This window comes from Budorcas taxicolor, chromosome 11, assembly GCF_023091745.1.
Source record: "Budorcas taxicolor isolate Tak-1 chromosome 11, Takin1.1, whole genome shotgun sequence".
Classification (NCBI taxonomy): domain Eukaryota; kingdom Metazoa; phylum Chordata; class Mammalia; order Artiodactyla; family Bovidae; genus Budorcas; species Budorcas taxicolor.
The window spans coordinates 44,501,676-44,520,675 of record NC_068920.1 but is presented as its reverse complement, the minus strand read 5'-3'; the positions used below and the strand labels follow the sequence as shown (position 1 = coordinate 44,520,675).

General features: G+C 50.2%; 2 protein-coding genes across 2 annotated transcripts; both read right to left on the bottom strand.

The window, feature by feature from the left end:
• Window positions 1-240: 240 nt before the first annotated feature.
• Window positions 241-4,597, bottom strand: TREML1 (triggering receptor expressed on myeloid cells like 1). The gene is made up of 6 exons (XM_052649527.1): window positions 4,555-4,597; window positions 4,035-4,367; window positions 1,951-2,068; window positions 1,460-1,548; window positions 915-967; window positions 241-555 (listed from the first exon to the last, which is right to left on the bottom strand). The coding sequence occupies exons 1-6, from the start codon at window positions 4,595-4,597 to the stop codon at window positions 241-243; spliced, it is 951 nt and encodes a 316-aa protein (XP_052505487.1).
• Window positions 4,598-8,695: 4,098 nt separating this feature from the next.
• On the bottom strand, window positions 8,696-13,104 carry TREM2 (triggering receptor expressed on myeloid cells 2). Its single transcript, XM_052649542.1, has 5 exons — window positions 13,051-13,104; window positions 11,244-11,594; window positions 9,786-9,876; window positions 8,829-9,022; window positions 8,696-8,746 (listed from the first exon to the last, which is right to left on the bottom strand). Exons 1-5 carry the CDS (start codon window positions 13,088-13,090, stop codon window positions 8,730-8,732), a joined length of 693 nt encoding a protein of 230 aa, XP_052505502.1. The 5' UTR covers window positions 13,091-13,104; the 3' UTR covers window positions 8,696-8,729.
• Window positions 13,105-19,000: the final 5,896 nt, after the last annotated feature.

Here is a 19,000-nt window from a genome sequence, read left to right as displayed (position 1 = left end):
GATCAAGAGCTCATATATTATCATTTAGAGTTTATTTAGTTCTTTGGTGTAATGGCAGAGGAACTAACATGGCTAGTTTCCCAGGACACCTCAGTCATTCCAAGTATCACTTACCAGGTCAGAAAAGTCAAGACATTAGATCCTAAAGATCTGATAGCCTAAGGATCTAGAGCATGGGTTGCATGGATGGCTACACAAAACCCTGGGGCTAATCTGCGGGTGTACAGGATGGTGAACAGCTCAGCTGGGTGGAGCCTGGCTATTAGGCGGCTCCTGGGCTGGCTCACCAGCGGCTCCTCCACTCTTGCCCTTTCCAGGGAAGATGACTGTAGCGTATGTCACAGGCTTGGAGCTGATCTCAACCTTAGGAGGCAGAGGGGCCACAGAGGGTGCTTCTAGGGGTAGGAGTTTCCCTGACAGGGAATCAGGAGGAAGGTTGGTGTAAGTGGTATCATCAAAGGAAGGTGGTGAGTCAAGCTTGACATATGGTACATCTGATGGCAAATCAACAGCCAGTCCAGAGTCACTGATGTGGTGGACCGCTGAGGAGGGAGCCTATAACAAAAGCAGGCCTGTCAGGCAAAGAGAAAATGCCTCCCTCTACCCCAGTTCCTTGAGGTGGGAAGTCCAGGATCACACTGGATCTGTCTCCGGAATCCTGAGTATGTCTGTGGGCAAGACGGCTTCACTGGGAAGATTTTCAGGCCCCAAGTATCTCCCTAAATCTGGGCAGGTGGATGGCAAAGTGGGAAGGTGGAAGACTATAGTTGGCAAGTTTACTGCATTTAAGAAGTGGATTTGGACCTCATGTGGGTTCCAGTCTTTTCTCCACCTGATCATCCCAGGACTTGTCAGTGAGTATGGCAGAGAGAGGGTCTAGGGAATTTGGCTGGGGGCCTGCAGAGGTTTCTTACCGTGTTTGAGATTCCACTGCTCTGAAATTGTCCACCGACAGCAAACCTGTTTCCTGGTGGAACAGAAGCACAGACTGCTCCTTGTGCTGACTCAGTGCCTCCCACACATGCACTCTCTTCAGAAACCTTGGCAACCTCTGTTCTAGCCCATACTCAAATATCCCCACTCCCACCAGCAAAGTCTTCCCCCTCCATCTCCCCAGCCCACACCTCCAGCCAGCCCTAACTCCCCCACTTACTACTTCCACAGCTCCCTTCATCCTGTCTCAACACTCAAGCCATCTCCTGAAATCCCCCATCTCTTCCAGCCACCTGTCCCCAGTGCCACTGTCTCACCCTACAATTCCTGTCTCTCCCCAGGCCACCTCCCACAGAATCTCCTTGCTCTTCTCCACCTTTCAGCCACGGGAATTGTAGGGCCTGGGGGCGCTTGCCGAGGCCCATCTGTAGGGGGAGCAGACCTGGATTCCCAGCCTCAAATGCAGGAGTGGCTGATACAGGGCCGGAAGAGCCCTGCTGGGATACGCAGGTGGAGAGCTACCCACCTTTCCTTTTGACCATCACAGCAAGCAGCACCACCGCCACCATCACCAACAGGCCCAGCAGGAACACAGCACCCCAAATCCAGGGTCTGCTGAGACACACGAAGAAGGAAGTGAGCTTAGCCCTGAACCTGGTGGGGAGCTGCTTGGCAGGAATCCTGGAGAAGTGGCGCAGAGGCACCATTCTTGGTGTGCCATGGTCGGGAGAAAGAGCTTTTTTTTTAATGGAATGAGGCAGGCAGACTCAAGCAGGGAAGAAGAGAGACACATTATCAGGGTATCCTGACTGGAGATCTACTGGAATAAAGGGCTCAGTGCTGAACTGGGATGGAGAGGTATGCCTGTCTGTCTGCCTACCTGCCTACCTGTTGAGCAGCTTCCCCAGGAGTGGAGAGAGTTGTCAGTTTTCCTTTCTATTTAGTCTGGGGCTCTAAACAAGCTGTATCTTCACCATCACCCTTTCCCAGCCACCCACATACAGTTCTTGCCAGTACCTCTTCTTATCCTGGCTGGTATCCAAAGGGCTGCCGCTGTTTACAGAGTCCAAAGAGGAGCTCTCACCCAGAGTCCCATCCTGATGGATCTCCTCCTCCTCCTCTTTCAGGCCAGGAGCTGAATGAGAAGGAAGTCCTTATTGAGCAGGGTTCAAGGGCTTGCTGAGATCTGAGGGACTGGGGGAGTAGAACTGAGGAAGGTCTGGAGTAAGAAACACAAAGGGGTGCTTGGGATATTCCTTAAGGGGCCTCTTATTCTGGAAGTCTAAGTCTTTATCTGATTGTGAATATGCTCACTTCCCCTCTGCCGCCAGCTCCCAACCTCCCCCTCTGAATTTCTTCTCCTTTACCCGCTCCCCCTGTGCCTCGTCTCAGTCAGGCTGCTCAGACTATGCAGAAACCCCACTGTGTTATCTGTGCCCACTTCCCTTCCCCACCCCAGAACAGGCCTCTCTACTCTGAGCTCCTTGGAGACCTTGCTCCCAGCTCTCTAAAGGGGCTTTGGCCCAGCCTACTAGACCTCTCTGCATACCTGCAACCTTGTGACCAGCCTTGCAGGTTGGCTGAGCCCCATTCCAAGCTCTGGAGCTAAGGAACATAGGGTCGGTCCTGAAAGGACACGATGCCAGCTGACACTTGCTGAGAGCTTTGGCTTAGACCCTGAGACTCAGTTTTGTGACAAGTTTTTTTGTCATTCCAACAATGTGCTCAGCTTCTGTCTGTGGGACTCAGGGTTGGTTTCTGTCGGCCTGAGGATCTGCCTTGGGAACGCAGCGGCCCTCCTAGATCCTCTGAGAGGAGGGTCTTGCCTGGTTCTTAGCAATCGCCATTCCCACTCCCCGCCCCACGGTAAACCAGGAACTGAGACATCATTGACCCCAGCCGTGCGGCATATGTCCTGATCTGGTTTTTAAGACCACTATATCCTCCCTGGATATTGGGCTCTACCCATTTGCCTGAATATCCATCCTCTACAACTCTTGGGGTCCCCACCCCTCAGATGTCCCACTGAGGGTACCCATCTCCCTGCCACCCTTCCCCAGTGCATTGTCTTGTGACCATTTGCCATTTAGGAAGTTCTAACCTTGAGTTACTAGACCTTAGAGTGTCAAGGAAGCAGGAGAACAAAGGATAACTAGAGTTAACAGGAGTATGTTTATAATATGAGTAATAATTGTAGACACAAGAGAGATTCTAATGACAGCTTAGTCCCTCTCATAACAGATGGAGAAAAACAGAAGGAAAAATGTCTTGATTTCCTTATTTTGGGCCTTTGGCACAAATTACTTAGGAATACTTGAAAATCAAAAAGATGTCAACATCCATAAGAGGAAGGTAGAACAGTCTGCTTCCTCAGGTAGCTGACCATGTTCCCAACAGATCAATTATTTTTTACAATATTGTACTTTTCTGAGGAATATTTAATACTTTGAAATGTTCTTTTAGTAAATATTTAGACATGAGAAAGTTATAGACTGTAAAAATGAATCCTGTGAAGAGTACTTTGTAAACCGAAATAGGGTCGAGAATATTGACTATATATTGATGAGACACTTTTTCTGTTTTTAAAATTGAATAAGTCAAAGGGATTCAGCCATTGAATGTGCCCTGCCTGTTACGTGAGACACATGCTAGACGCCCAGTGAAGACTTAGAAAATAAGGTATAAATTCAGCAGTTTTTAAGCCATTAATCTTAAGCCTGGAACATATACCAAAAAATTAATTCTGGTTGATATATCTGAATCAAAACTTTGTGTAAAGCATTTCTAAGGGGGAAATAACAGCATATGGTATGTTAAAAATGCTGGATGAGGAGGCCAAGACCCTGAGTAGGGGAAGAAGGATGTGACTTCCTGTGGGGAGACCCACCCATGCAAGAGCGGAAAGGGGACTGCTCTTTGTCTGATTTATCTCAGACTTCTCACCCAGTTTGGCTTCCGTTCCTTGCAGAGCTGTCAAAAGAATATTGGGCATTTGGCCAATATTCCTCACCCACAAGGGCTCCCACCCACCAAGGACCCAAGAGCGGCAGGTTGGGGCAGGAGGGCAGGCCAGGGCTGCTGGCCAGGCTGGGATAACTCACCTGCAGGAAGCACATCCAGAGTGACCCTGTGCACAGTCTGGGGCCCTGAGAGGCCCTCCACCACACAGGCATACTCTCCAGCATCCTCCTCCCGCAGGGCAAGCATCTCCACCTGGAGCAGGCCGCCCCCCAGGTCAGTGAGAAATACGCGGCTGCCAGCTGGGGCCCCGCGATTCACAGCTGATGTCACCAAGGGCTGGCATCCCTCTGGCAGGACCTGGCACCACACCTTTTGTGCCTTGACATCATGGAGTCGGTAGTGGCACTGCACCAGGATGGAGCTCCCCTTGGGCGCCTGCAGCAGCTCCGGGAGGCTGCCGGTCGAGCCCTGGCCTAGGGAAGGAAAGTTGAGGGAATGTCAGGCAGGGCACCTCCTGGTCCACCCACTGCCCAGGGGGTCAGGGGTCTAGAGGTCCACTTCTGGGCCTACACATGTAATTGTTGCCAGGGCAATGCCAATTATCCCTGGGCATGGAGCAGGGTACATGGGGCCCAGAGTGCAGCTCCTTCTGAACCTTACCTACTAGTCCCAGGAGCAGCAGCAGGAGCAGTTTGGGGCCCATGGCTGGGCAAGGAGATGTCAGCTCTGAGGCTCCTCTGGGCACTGACACAGCATTCCCCTGGGGGCAGGAAATTTGGCCTCAGACACTCACGTGGGGCTCTCAGTGACCATGGGGTTGGGAAGCAGGCACTGGTGGGCCCCGCCATGGGTGGGGAGAAGGAGCTGTTCCAAGCTCTGGTTGGCTCAGTGCTCCAGATAGGAGTGGGCGAGGCAGAATGAGAAGGCCCAAGGAATACAGAAGCCTGGGATTCTGGGCACCCCTAAGGAGTGAAGTCAGGGAGGAGGATTATGGCAACCAGGGAGCACTAGAGAAAGGGGGAAGATGATCTTCATGGTATTCCAAATATAGAATCTGATGATGCAGAGCTGTGAAGGAGGGAAGTAAAATGTCCTCCCCAGGGCCTGAGTCCATCTTAATTTAAAATTCTGTGTGAGTGCCCTACCCGAGCTCTCCAGAGATCATCCAGGAAGCCCCCCATCAATGGTGCACCCTGGTCTGACCTGTCTTCGCTCCCTGTGCTGAGTGCTCCCTAGACACTTCCGGTGTGGACCACGTTCTCCACTTTCAGGAGCTGCACTACTGCTTTGACAATTAATCGGCTATTGAATCTCCTGTACTCATCTCATTTTCATAGCTTTTCTGTCTAGGTTTCCTTCCATTTTTTTTTTTTGCCCATTGTGTTCTGATTCCTGGAAGATATCCTCATATTTTTTCTTCCATCCCTTCTATCCTTCTCCTTCAAATTTTTATCCCTTAGTGCTTTAAATTTACAGTATTTTTAATTCTCCAAGCATTTTTGATGTATTATTTTTATTTCATGAATGCACTGTCCTCTCTGTCGGAAGACAGTTCTCTGTGAAGATGTTCATGTTTCTGCATGATCGGGGCCTTCTCAGGAAAGGTCACTGACCGAGCTTTGTTCCAGGGAGCTTGAAGAGCAAATGTGCCTGGGGAGTTAGAGACAGTGTGTCAGCTCCAGAGAGATTTGCTTCCATCTTTCCCCTTCCTCCCTGGAAATGATCAGGTTCTATTCCGAAGTAAAGATGTCTCTCTCTCCCGCCAGAGAGGAAGATGGGCCAATGCTCAACGTGCCAGATGCTCTATATCAGCTCCAAGCCTCATAATTTGGGGTTCCTCTCCATGACACAAACCCAATCCCTGCACAGGGTCCATCTGGCCCCCATTTGCATCACCCTGTGCAGAACTGGGGCTGGGGATCCTGCACAGAATGTGAGGGGTGAACCTGCTGACACCAGGGATGCGCCAGTGCTCAGACCGGAGCAGGCCAGGTGGGAATGCCTGGGAGGACACACTGCTCTGACCTAGATGCTCATGCCTGCAAAGGGGCCTGGAAAAACCACCCTCCCTCCTTCTTCTGTCCTCCCTGCCCTCCTCCTCCCCTCCCCCTGCCTCCTCCTCCCTCCAGGAGCAAGGGAGCTGAGAATGCGAAGCAGGGACCAGGAGCCTGAGAAAGCCGTGTTTAGCCGAGTCTCGTGGACACGGTGATACGGAGACCAGCTGTCCCTGTTCACCTGGGGTGAGGGTTTTCTGGGGACACAGGACTCTCGGTGCTAACACTGGCAGAGTCTCCAGCCGACTGGACACCTGGGTCTCCCTTGTGAGTGATATGGAAGGATGTATGTCTGTTCTGCCAAGGCATATCAGTCTTTCTTTTATTTCCTTACCAGAAAATTATTTTTGCTCTAATAAGCCAACCTGGGAGATTTGTGTGAGGAGGAGAACTGTCTTCAATATTTATTGAGTGCCTAAAACAGACACAGTCCCCCACTGGGTGCCTGGGACAGCAGTGGCAAGGACCCAGTGACATGTCCTCTCACCAGGCGTTTGAGAAGAGGAAGAAAGCCAGTGCTTATGCAGGACCTACTATGTGCCAGACAGCTGGCCAGGGACTTTCATGTTATTTCTTTCAATCTCATAAAAACCCACCAAAGTAGGGTTGTTGGGGTTTGGTTTGGTGTTGGGATTTTTGTTTGTCTTTATGTGCAAGGAGCCTGAGGCTCAGAGCAGTTAAGGAACTTGCTCAAGGTTTCTTAAGGAGGCAAACTTCACATTGGAAAACGCTTTCAGTTCAGTGTGCACTCGAGAGTGAAAGGCGGGGGATCCCAGGGTGGATGTCTCTGACCTGGCCAAGCAGGAAGGAGCGAAGCCTGAGCTCCCAAGAGCAGGAAAGTTCCAGCAGCACCCCTCCACCAGGCACACCTCCAGAGCCTCCCCTTCTGTCCCTTCACTCCCGGTGCTCAGGCGCGGTGGGCGGGAGGGCGCTGGCGTGGGCTCACTTTGGGCTCTGCTCTGTCTTGGCTCCTAGACTGTGCCTGTGTCTGCAGGAAGGAGACGACTGCACCAGGACCCAACGGGGAAGTTTCACTGGAGTGCAGCTGAGTCAGGGAGGCCAGGGAAACACAGACTAGACCAGGATCCAAGAGCTGGGGGCAGAGGCCAGCGGAACAGCCTCGACGGGAGTGGGTGGGGCAGGGCTGTGACAAGGGGAATGACCTATTAACCTGAGGCTGATACACAGGGCTGCACCGGGGGCTCTTTCCCAGTGATTCCAAACCCCAGGGACTCGCATCCAGGTTAGGGAGCAATGCAGCCACATGTGGCCGTGGAGAGGGACTCCTGGCCTTCCGCTCTGAGGCTGGGACAGAGAGCCTGCAGATATGGCCAGCCCACTTCCTCCTCGAGGACAGCCCGCCTTCAGGGTAGCTTCCATCTAGTTTCCCCTCATGCTTGGTCCAGGAGGTGTGTGTGTGTGTGTTGAAGAGAGAGATGAGGTTCCCCGAGCTGCCTTGGTTGTTCCCAGTGTCCCGAACACTCTTCCTGCCTTGCTTCCCTGAGGTGTTTCTCAAGTGGTGCCTCCTGACCACCCTTTAGAATTGCATCATTCCCCGTGCCTTCTGCCCTCCCCGCACTCCCAACCAGCTGACTGACCGACATTGTATCTGTCTGTCTGCCTTCTTCCCATTAGATCAAGGCTCTCTGTGGGCAGAAATCTTTGCTTGTCTTGTTCACTGTTGTGGCTCCAATGCCTGGACTGGTACCTGGCACAGAAAATATCAGTTTTTATTGAATAAGTACATGAATAAATAAGTAGGATTGGGACTTCCCTGGTAGTCCTGTGGTTAGGACTCCACACTTCCACTGCTGGGGCCCAGGTTCAACCCCTGGTCAGGGAACTAAGATGCTGCAAGCTATGCAGCATGGCTAAAAAAAAGAGGGGGGATTATTTTAAATAAAGAAGTAGGGTTGAGCTAGAGGGAAGGGCACCTGGAAAGTCAAGTGAAAGTAGGATTTCCAGGCTCCACAAGGGACTCTGGGTAAATCTTTCCCTTTTGAGCCTCAGTTTCCCTTCTATACGATGAGAGGCTTGGGGCTTGGACCAGTAGTCCCTAGCTCTGGTATGCTGTGCCGACAACCCAAGCCCTTGCCATTTCTCTGGAGGGAGCATAACATGATAAAAACAAACCTCTAGGGAGATGAATGGATGAGTCACCTGGGAACTGGATGGTCTTGGGGGAGCTTGAGACAGGCAGAGGGAGGGGGGCCTGGAGTGGGGGCCCAGCAATAATCATAGGGAACGAGTGGACAGGAGGCAGGAGGATGAGAGAAGATGCTAGAGAAATTCCACAGAGGGAGGCAGGGCTTGGTAATCAGATCTCTAGGAGGGAGAGAGAAGACTTAAAAAGTTTGGCCAGTTTGGAGCCTGTGGAAATGGAAGAACACGGTATTCTAAGACCCTGGACCCTAAGGAGCCAGACCTTCTGACTTTTCCTCATCGGTATTCACTCTCCTAGCCTTGTAGCAAAAGAGAAGACCTTCATGACACCCTAAACCATCAAATAAACATGAAGTCTTGGGTTTATTTGTGAGACTGTTTAATGGCCAATGTCCAGAAGTTGGAGGTATCCTTCCCACCCCCCATGCGCACACATGCGTGCGTGAGCACACACACACACGCACGTGCTTCCACGGCCAAAGGAAGAAGGGTAGAGGCAGAACGGCCTTTTGCCAAAGCAGAGCCAGGAGACTTGGTGGCCGAGGGGCGGGTGTGCAGCAGGCTGGAGTGATCCGTGCAGACCTCTCCTAACCTCTCTCCACTGAGGGTCCTCCTCTCTCATATGTCTCTCAGCTCTGCAACAGACAGGGTACTCACTCAGCACCTCTCTGCCCCACCTCTCCGGCCCCCGGCCACCACTGTGCTCTCCAAGCTCACCTGTCAGAGTTTGGAGCTGGTAACCTGGGTTGTGGCCACAGTCCAGTCCACTGGCCTGGGGTGGCCGTTGTTTCTGCCCATGCCAGGCTGCAGCCCAGAGGGCGCTGGCTGCTAGAAGCTTGCTGAGAAAGATGCAGGCCAGGAGGAAAAGGATGGAAGTGGGTGGGAAGGGGCTCTCCTCTTCCGAAAGGCTCCTTGGAGAAACAAAGAGGGCATGTGGGAGGTCATGAGGGGACACACACGCTGGAATCTGTCCTCAGAGAAGGAATGTGGAGACCTCAGGAGCTCTGGGGGCTGGGGACACCTCTCCCACCCACCACCAGCCCTGGATGAGGCTTTATGGGGCTTAGGGAGCCTGTAGTCAGGAGACCTGAGTTCCAGGCACGGATCTGCCTGCTGAGTACTTTCAAACAACCACCTCCCTCGCTGAGCGGTTTTCTGCCTTCATGATGGTATGATGTGTTGTGGTGTGTTTTTGTGTGTGTGTGCACACACATGTGCACTTCATGGTTATACTAACAGTGTTTAAACACCAGTACATAGTCAAGAACCAGTCAGAACTGATTCTGGTCCTGTCAGGGAAGCAGGGATCTGGGGGTACAAGTTTTGTGCTGAAATATTAATCCTAAAGCTTTCATTGTTGCTGAACCGTGAGGATTCTGTCTGAGGGCTGCCAGGGGAAGGGGTGGGAGGCCAGTCATTCAAGAATCTTGGAGCATCAGCTATTTATAAACTGTTAGGGAAGTTTTGCAATATTTTAACAACTGGTACAGTCACACCAACACACACTGGTGGGTTGGAGGGGTGTTTAGACAAGATCATATATAGATCCCTTCCTGTTCCAGTTGCCTCGGGATCTGTACTTCTGGCACCCCCTGCCCCCCAGCTGCCACCCCATGCCTGGGCTCTGCAGGGTGGAGTCTACCCAGGGATCTTAGCAAAGACTTGTCACTATACCTGGAGATGCTGTGCTCCACCTGGGCATTCTCGAAGCTCTCGGACCCCTCAGGGATCCAGAGATCTCCAGGGTCCTGGTAATCACGGGGGTCTGTGGGAGACAGAGCCTGTGAGCTGCTCGTCCCCTTCTTGAAGCCACAGTGGAGAGGACCCCTCTGGGTGGGGTGAAGCTCTCTGGGACCTCACCCTGTGTGGATCAAGTTGTTAACGTCTCTGAGCCTCAGTTTCCTCACCTGTAGAGTGGAGCAGTTAGGAACCCCTTCTTAATAATAGTGTTGCAGGATTCAGCGAGAACAGCCTGTGTAGTGCCCATCCCCTCAAGGAGCTCAGTGACGGCATCCCCACCCTCCCATCACACAGGGTCTTTGGGAAGAGCAAACGAGACGATCGGTGTTTCTGAAAGTCCGGTGGACTGTCAAGCTGGCTGTACCAGCTACAGATATTATCGTTGTTGTTATTCTTGTTACTCTTCTCCTGCTGTATCTGTGGGAGTCAGCTGAGCCTTAGACTCTGATAGGATCGCAGTGTTTCCTCGCCACCTACTTCCATGGAGATGGGGTTTGGGGTCTAAGGCAGATGGTCTCACCTACCCTCCCCATCTTAGACAAGTTTTTGACCTTCATTTCCATGATAAGGGGCCATGTTAGAGGGAAGAGTTGGACAAAGAGAGTCAGAAAAGGGATCTGTAACCTCAGATTTGTTTGGGACACAGGGGACACAGACAGAACGCTTTCCTGGAGGGCACCCCTGTGCAAGCTCAGGGGCGAGAAGGACCCCACCACTCCCTGTCTCACCTAGTTAAACCGGGAATGACGATCCCAAGCAGTTAGCAGCAGGAGACTGGGCCGAGGGCTGTCACTGCCCCCAAGCACTGTAAAACTCTGTTGCTTGTTTCTTACTGGAGCCATATGGGGTCAGCGGCACCAACACCATCACCACCATTTAAAGATGGGGAAATGGAGGCCCAGAGAGGAGAAGCAGTTGCCCCGGGTCACAGCAGTGTTCCTTTCTGGGCCTGTTTTTCTGTACCAAGTTGGTGCTTAATCTACATCGGTAGGTGCATTGGGTGGTTGGGTGAGGGAATGAGTGAATGTACTCCTCCTCCTTAAGGACCACCTCAGGGCTCACATCCCAACAGGATGCCAGATGGATAAAGCTGTTTGGAGGGGAGCAGGACCACAGCTAGCTCCTAAGTGTCTGTAAAGGAAGGACTGTACCCTTCCTGCAAGCGATGCAGTCCTCCACCAGGGGGCGCAGCCTGGAGCGGGGCACAGGGCTGGATGGCGACCCCCTCGTGCAGTCAGCAATCGGCACAACCAGCCACAGTGGCCCTCAGTTGGGCAGGGGGACAAAATCCACACCGTGGGACCTCCCAGGGCCCCCAAAAGCCCCGAGGGTGGTCGATCCTGTGCTCAGAGCCCCAGCCTCAGGGCGGGGTGCAGTCAGGCGCCCACTCACCAGCCAGCACCTCCACCAGGACCTTCCTGAGGGTGTCAGCCTCGCTGCCATGGAGGCTCTGGCACTGGTAGAGGCCAGCGTCGTGGGCTTGAAGATTCCGCAGCGTGATGGTGAGTGTGCCCCCCAGGGCGTCGTCTGTGATGGCCGTGCTCCCGTTGCGCCTCTTCAGGAAGGACAGCAGCCACGAGGGGTGGGTGCTGACCACTTGCTGGCACAGACCTTCTTCACCCAGCTGGCGGCACCAGGCTTTGCGTCTCCCCCAGTGCTTCAAGGAGTTGTAGGGGCAGGAGACCCGCAGGGACCGGCCCATCGTGCCCTGGAACACCGTGGTGTTGTGCGCTCGGGACAGCTCTGGGGAGGAGACGTTCCTTCACTGCACCATGTGTTTACTGAACACCTACTATGCTCACTGAACAGAAGAGACAGCAGTCCTGCCCCTAAGGAACTCAGGTCTACATAAGCTGGGAAGAGGTGGCAAAGCCCAAGTGTCTGTTTATAGGAAGTGAGGAAACCAGGAACCCTGGGTCCTGGGTCTGGGTCTGGCTTAATCACCACTGGACTTGTTGGACCACTTTAGAGAAGTAATTGACCCTCTCTGAGCCTATTTCCAGAGACATTTGGTCTTGAAGTTCCTGCCGGTCCTAGTCCACACATGTTCTTCCTGTTACAGGGGATCATGCCCTCGTCTCTCCCCCTCCATCTCAAGAGAGCAAGGCCAGTGGCCTCTCAGGCCTGGGGCTGGTCCCACGGGGGGCTGAACGCTCCCTCCCCATGCCCACCATGCTTGCTAACTCTGCAGCTGCCCACGCCAGTAGCAGCCCCACATTCTCCTCTTTGTGACCTTTAGCTTCCAGCTTCCCTATTTCTGTGGCTTTGTTCCCCTTTCAGGAGGGATGCATCTCAGAGCTATTTTGGGGGAGACATGAGGCTGCTATTTTAGGGACCCTCCTTGGGGTGGGGGAGCGCCAGTCTGGTGCCAGGACAGGGGCTGAAAGAGAATCACCCAGCACCCTCTGCCTCAGCCTCCCTTCTCTTCAATCACTTTGTCAACCACATGGGTGACAGAAACTTGCCAGGATTAGGGAGCTGGTGGCCTGCCTTTTGGAACCAGAGAGACCTGATAAGCAATATCCCCCATACCACCCTGTCCATCTGCCTCCAGGCAGACCAACATCCCCCAGCTTTCCCTGCTCCACCTCCAGCTAAGAAACTCCAGCTTCACTGGAACATTGTCTCCCCCCCACACCATGTGACTTTTCCTCTTGGGGGAGCAAGAGGCATCCCCCAATGAGAAAATGCTGTCATGTGCAAAATTCTGGGGTGCTCATCCCTGCAGCTCAATCACAGAACCTTCAGCCCCCAGGGCTGAGGACAGGAGGACCTTCAGAGCCCAGGAGGGGTACCCCAAAGATGCAGATTCCCAGTGCTGGGTTCTTTTCTCCCTCCCACCCTGCTATTCCTCTGGGACTAGTTTTATGCTCAAGTGGTTCAAAATGTTACCAACTCTTACCAGTGCTCCCCAAACTTCCCCCAACTACTAGCTAGTGCCTGAGATGCCACCATCAGAACTCCTTCTCTTTCTAGGTGTCCAAATCCACCAGCCTCTGATGCCTCCACCAGCATAAAGAGCTGATACTGGGGAGGGAGGGAAAGCGTGGAGAATACGGGGCACAGTGGGAAGCGGGGGTGCAGGACAGGGGAGGATTTCAGTCGTCTTTAGAGTGTGGCTTAGCGCTCCCCACCCACCCACTTGCCACATACTCAAGGAAGGGGAGGGAGAGTCAGCAGCGGAGGGAGGGACTCCTACCTGTGACAGCGAGCAGGATGAGCAGCCTGACAAGCTCCATGTCACCCTTCCCTTGTGGAGGACAGACGCAGGGTGCCTTGTGCAAGATCTCGTCTTTTCACGAGGGTCAGGCTCCCCAGACACTGCCCACAGGAACTGGCTCCTGGAGGTTGAGCAATCGTCAGGACTGGGATCTGGCTTCATGATTCAGGGAGGGGGAGCAGAGCAGGGGAGGTGAAGACGGGAGAGGAGGAGCCACCGCTGCAGCCCAGCAGGGGGTGCTGTGGATCCCAGACCGCTGAGAGGGCAGCTCACGGGCCAGCCCGTACCAGCCTTCTCATGGGTTGAGAAGATTATCCTTTCTCCACTCATTTGCCTTAGTATCTTCATTGAAAGTCATTTGACATGTAGGTCTCCATCTTGACTGTCCATTCTGTTCCTTTGATCTGTGTGTTGATCTTTTACCAATCACACCCCACCTTGACTACTCATTGGGGCTTTACTTTTTTTTTATTGGAGTACAATTGCTTTACGGTGTTGTGTTTCTGCTGTACTAACAAAGTGAGTCAGCGCTATGTACACATACATCCCCTCCCTCTTGAGCCTCCCTCCCACCCCTGCCCCCAGTGCCGACCCTCCAGGTCATCACAGAGCACTGAGCTGGGCTCCCTGAGCTCTACAGCAGCTTCCCACTAGCTGTCTATTTCACACAGGGTAGTGGATATATGTCGGTGCTATTTTCCCAATTCATTCCACCCTCTCCTTCTCTCTCTTAGTCCACATCTCTACATTTATATCTCTATTCCTGCCCTGCAAATAGGTTCATCAATACCATTTTTCTAGATTCCATACATATGCATTTAATATGCAATATTTGTTTCTCTCTTTCTGACACTTCACTCCATATGACAGGCTCTAGGTCCATCCACATCACTACAGATGACTCAATTTCATTCCTTTTTATGGCTGAGTAATATTCCATTGTGTATAGATACCACATCTTCTTTATCCATTCATCTGTCAATGGACATTTAGGTTGCTTCCATGTCCTGGCTACTGTAAATAGTGCTGCTGTGCACATTGGGGTACTTTTTGAATTATGTGTCTTTTGAATTATGGTTTTCTCAGAGTATATGCCCTAGTGGGATTGCTGGGTCATATTCATTGTAACTTTATAACAAGTCTTAAAATCAGGTGATGTAATCCAACTACATTGTTCCTTCTCAAAATGGTTTTAACTGCTTTAGTAACTTTGCTTTGGAATGTATATTTTAGAATCTCCCTGTCAATTTCTACCCCCTCCACTCTCCCCAAAGCCTATCAGGCTTTTGATGGGATTTCATTGACTCTATAGCTTAATTTGGGAGGAAGAAGGAAATGGCAACCCACTCCAGTGTTCTTGCCTGGAGAATCCCAGGGACGGGGGAGCCTGGTGGGCTGCCGTCTATGGGGTCGCACAGAGTTGGACACGACTGAAGCGACTTAGCAGCAGCAGCAGCAGCAGCAGCAGCAGCAGCAGCAGCAGCAGACATCTTAATGGACTTCCTGGTGGCTCAGCGGTAAAGAATCCATCCAACTGCAATGCAGGAGATGCAGGTTCAATCCCTGGGTTGGGAAGATCCCCTGCAGAAGGAAATGGCTACCCACTCCAGTATTATTGCCCCCCAAATCGCATGGACAGAGGAGCCTGACAGGCTACAATGCATGGGGTTGCAAGAGTCAGACATGACTTAGCAACTAAACAACAGACATCTTAACACTACTGAGTCTTTCAATCCATGGACACATTCTAGCTCACCATTTAGTTACTTCCTCTATGGTTTCTGTCACCAATGTTTTATGGTTTTCAGCATACAAATCTTTCACATATTTTGTTAAATTTCTCTCTGGTCCATGATTTTGGTGCTATTTTAAAAGTGTTTCTAGCTTCCTATATCTTAGGCCAAAACAGAACTCTGAAATCCCATGAATCTTTACCTTACTTCCAGTCCCATTTATGCTCCATTCTGACCTCTTCTTCCCACATCCTTCCTACCTGAGAAAAGGGTATGATTTTTGTTCCTCTAAGCCTCATAGCAAAGGACAGGCACCAAGAAATCTCTGCCAGTTCATGTATATGAATTCACAGCATGCACATATCAAACTCCTTCTTCTCTAAGCTTGTGCTGATTTGTAGTTCAATCCCCTGATCCTCATATCTGAGCACAGGAACATTCTACATGACCCCACGTCCAAGCACAGAATCTTTCCTTTCCATTTGCTAAATCTGCATTCAAAGGTACCCACGACCTCATACTTGGTCACAGGTCTCTCCCCCTCTAATGCATCATTCACTCTGAATGCCTTCATTCTCTGATTATTGTTGTTATTCAATTGGTCAGTCGTGTCTGACTCTGTGACCCCATGGACTGCAGCACTCCAGGCTTCTCTGTCCTTCACGATCTCCCGAAGCTTGCTCAAACTCATGTCCATTGAGTCACTGATGCTACCCACCATCTCATCCTGTCATCCCCTTCTCCTCCTGTCTTCAGCCTTTCCCAGCATCAGAATCTTTTCTGATTCAGCTCTTTGCATCAGGTAGCCAAAGTTTTGGAGTTTTCAGCTTCAGCATCAGTCCTTCCAATGAACATTCAGGGTTGATTTCCTTTAGAATTGGCTGATTTGATCTCCTTGCAGTCCAAGGGACTCTCAAGAGTCTTCTCTAACATCACAGTTCAAAAGCATCAATTCTTCAATGCTCAGCTTTCTTTATGGTCCAATTCTCACATCCATACGACTACTGGAAAAACCATAGCTTTGACTAGATGGACTTTTGTTGGCAAAGTGATGTCTCTGCTTTTTAATACACTCTCTAGGTTTGTCACAGCTTTTCTTCCAAAGAGCAAGCGTCTTTTAATTTCATGGCTGCAGTCATCATCTGCAGTGATTTTGGAGCCCAAGAAAATAAAGTCTCTCACTCACTGTTTCCACTGTTTCCCCATCTATTTGCCATGAAGTGATGGGACCAGATGCCATGATCTTAGTTTTATGAATGTTGAATTTTAAGCCAGCTTTTTTACTCTCCATTTAACTTTCATCAAGAGGCTCTTCAGTTCCTCTTCGTTTTCTGCCATAAGGGTGTTATCATCTGCATATCTGAGGTTATTAATATTTCTCCCGGCAATCTTAATTCCAGCTTGTACTTCATCCAGCCCAACATTTCGCATGATGTACTCTGCATAGAAGCTAAATAAGCAGGATGACAATAGATAGCCTTGACATACTCCTTTCCCAATTTGGAACCAGTCCATTGTTCCATGTCCAGTTCTAACTGTTGCTGCTTGACCTGCATATAGGTTTTGCAGGAGGCAGGTAAGGTGGTCTGGTATTCCCAACTCTTTAAGAATTTTCCACAGTTTGTTGTGATCCACACAATCAAAGGCTTTAGCATAGTCAATAAAGCAGAAATAGATGTTTTTCTGGAATCCCCTTGCTTTTTCTATGATCCAATGGATGTTGGCAATTTGATCTCTGATTCTTCTGCCTTTTCTAAATCCAGCTTGTACATCTGCAAGTTCTTGGTTCACATACTGTTGAAGCCCGGCATCGAGAATTTTGAGCATTACTTTACTAGCGTGTGAAATGAGTGCAAGTGTGCAGTAGTTTCAACATTCTTTGGCATTGCCCTTCTTTGGGATTGGAATGAAAACTGACCTTTTCCAGTCCTGTGGCCACTGCTGAGTTTTCCGTATTTGCTGGCATATTGAGTGCAGCACTTTAACAGCATCATCTTTTAGGATTTGACATAGCTCAGCTGGAATTCCATCAGTTCCACTAGCTTTGTTCATAGTGATGCTTCCTAAGACCCACTTGACTTCCCACTCCAAGATGTCTGGGTCTAGGTGAGTGATCACACCATCGTGGTTATCTGGGTCATGAAGATCTTTTGTGTATAGTTCTTCTGTGTATCCTTGCCACCTCTTCTTAATATCTTCTGCTTCTGTTAGGTCCATACCATTTCTGTCCTTTATTGTGCCCATCTTTGCATGAAATGTTCCCTTGGTATCTAATTTTCTTGAAGAGGTGTCTGGTCTTTCCCATTCTATTGTTTTCCTCTATTTCTTTGCATTGTTTACTTAGGAAGGCTTTCTTAACTCTCCATGCTATTCTTTGGAACTCTGCATTCAGATGGGTATATCTTTCCTTATCTCCCTTGCCTCTGGCTTCTCTTCTTTTGTCAGCTATTTGTAAGGTCTCCTCAGACAACCATTTTGCCTTTTTGCATTTCTCTTTCTCAGGGATGGTTTTGATCACCACCTCCTGTCCAATGTCATGAACCTCTATCCATAGTTCTTCAGGCACTCTATCAGATCTAATCCCTTGACTTTATTTGCTACTTCCACTATGTAATCATAAGGGATTTGATTTAGGTCAATACCTGAATGGCCTAGTGGTTTTCCCTACTTTCTTCAATCTAAGTCTGAATTTTGCCATAAGAAGTTCATGATCTGAGCCATAGTCGGCTCCAGGTCTTGTTTTTGCTGACTGTATAGAGCTTCTCCATCTTCTGCTGCAAAGAATATAATCAACATGATTTCAGTATTGACCATCTGGTGATGTCCTTGTGTAGAGTCATCTCTTGGGTTGTTAGAAAAGGGTATTTGCTATGACCAGTTCATTCTCTTGGCAAAACTCTGTTAGCCTTTGCCCTGCTTCATTTTGTACTCCAATGCCAAACTTGCCTGTTACTTCAGGTATCTCTTGACTTCCTACTCTTGCATTCCAGTCCCTTATGATGAAAAGGACATCTTTTTTGGCTGTTAGTTCTAGAAGGTCATATAGGTCTTCATAGAACCAGTCAACTTTAGCTTCTTTGGCATTAGTGGTTGGGGGATAGACTTGAATTACTATGACACTGAATCGTTTGCCTGGGAAATGAACAGAGATCATTCTGTCCTTTTTGAGATTGCACCCAAGTACTGCATTTCGGACTCTAGTGCTGACTATGAGGGCTACTCCATTTCTTCTAAGAGATTCTTGCCCACATTAGGAGATATAATGGTCATCTGAGTTAAATTCATCCATTCCAGTCCATTTTAGTTCACTGATTCCTAAAATGTCAATGTTCACTCTTGCCATCTCCTGTTTGACCACTTCCAATTTGCCTTGATTCATGGACCTAACATTCCAGGTTCCTAGGCAATATTGTTCTTTACAGCCTCAGACTTCACCTATATGACTGGAGACATCCACAACGGGGTGTTGTTTCTGCTTTGGCTCAGCCTCTTCATTCTTTCTGGAGCTATTTCTTCACTCTTCTCCAGTAGCCATATTGGGCACCTACTGATCTGGGGAGTTAGTCTTTCAGTGTCCTATCTTTTTGCCTTTTCATACTGTTCATGGGTTCTCAAGGCAAGAATGATGAAATGGTTTGCCGTTCTCTTCTCCAGTGGACCACGTTTTGTCCAAACTCTCCACCATGACCCATCTGTCTTGGGTGGCCCTACACAGCACAGCTCATAGTTTCATTGAGTTAGACAAGGTTGTGATCCATGTTATCAGTTTGCTTAGTTTTCTGTGATTGTGGTTTTCCTTCTGTCTGCCCTCTGAAGGATGAGAATAACAGGTTTGTGGAAACTTCCTGGTGGGAGGGACTGGCTGTGGGTAAAACTGGGTCTTGCTCTGGTGGTCAAGGCCATACTCAATATATCTTAAATCCAATTTTCTGCTGCTGGATAGAGCTGTGTTCCCTCCCTGTAGTTTGGCCTGAGGTCAAACTATGGTAGGGGTAATGGAGGTAATGGTGACTTCCCTCAAAAGAACTTATTTGAGCATGCTTCGGCTCCCAGGACTGTTGTAGTCAGTGCCCCTGATTCCGTGGCAGGCCGCTGTTTGACCCATGCCTCTCCTGGAGACTCCTGGGCCCTCACAGGCAAGTCTGGCTCAGCCTGCTCCTTTCTCCTGGGTCCTAGTACACACAAGGCTTTGTTTG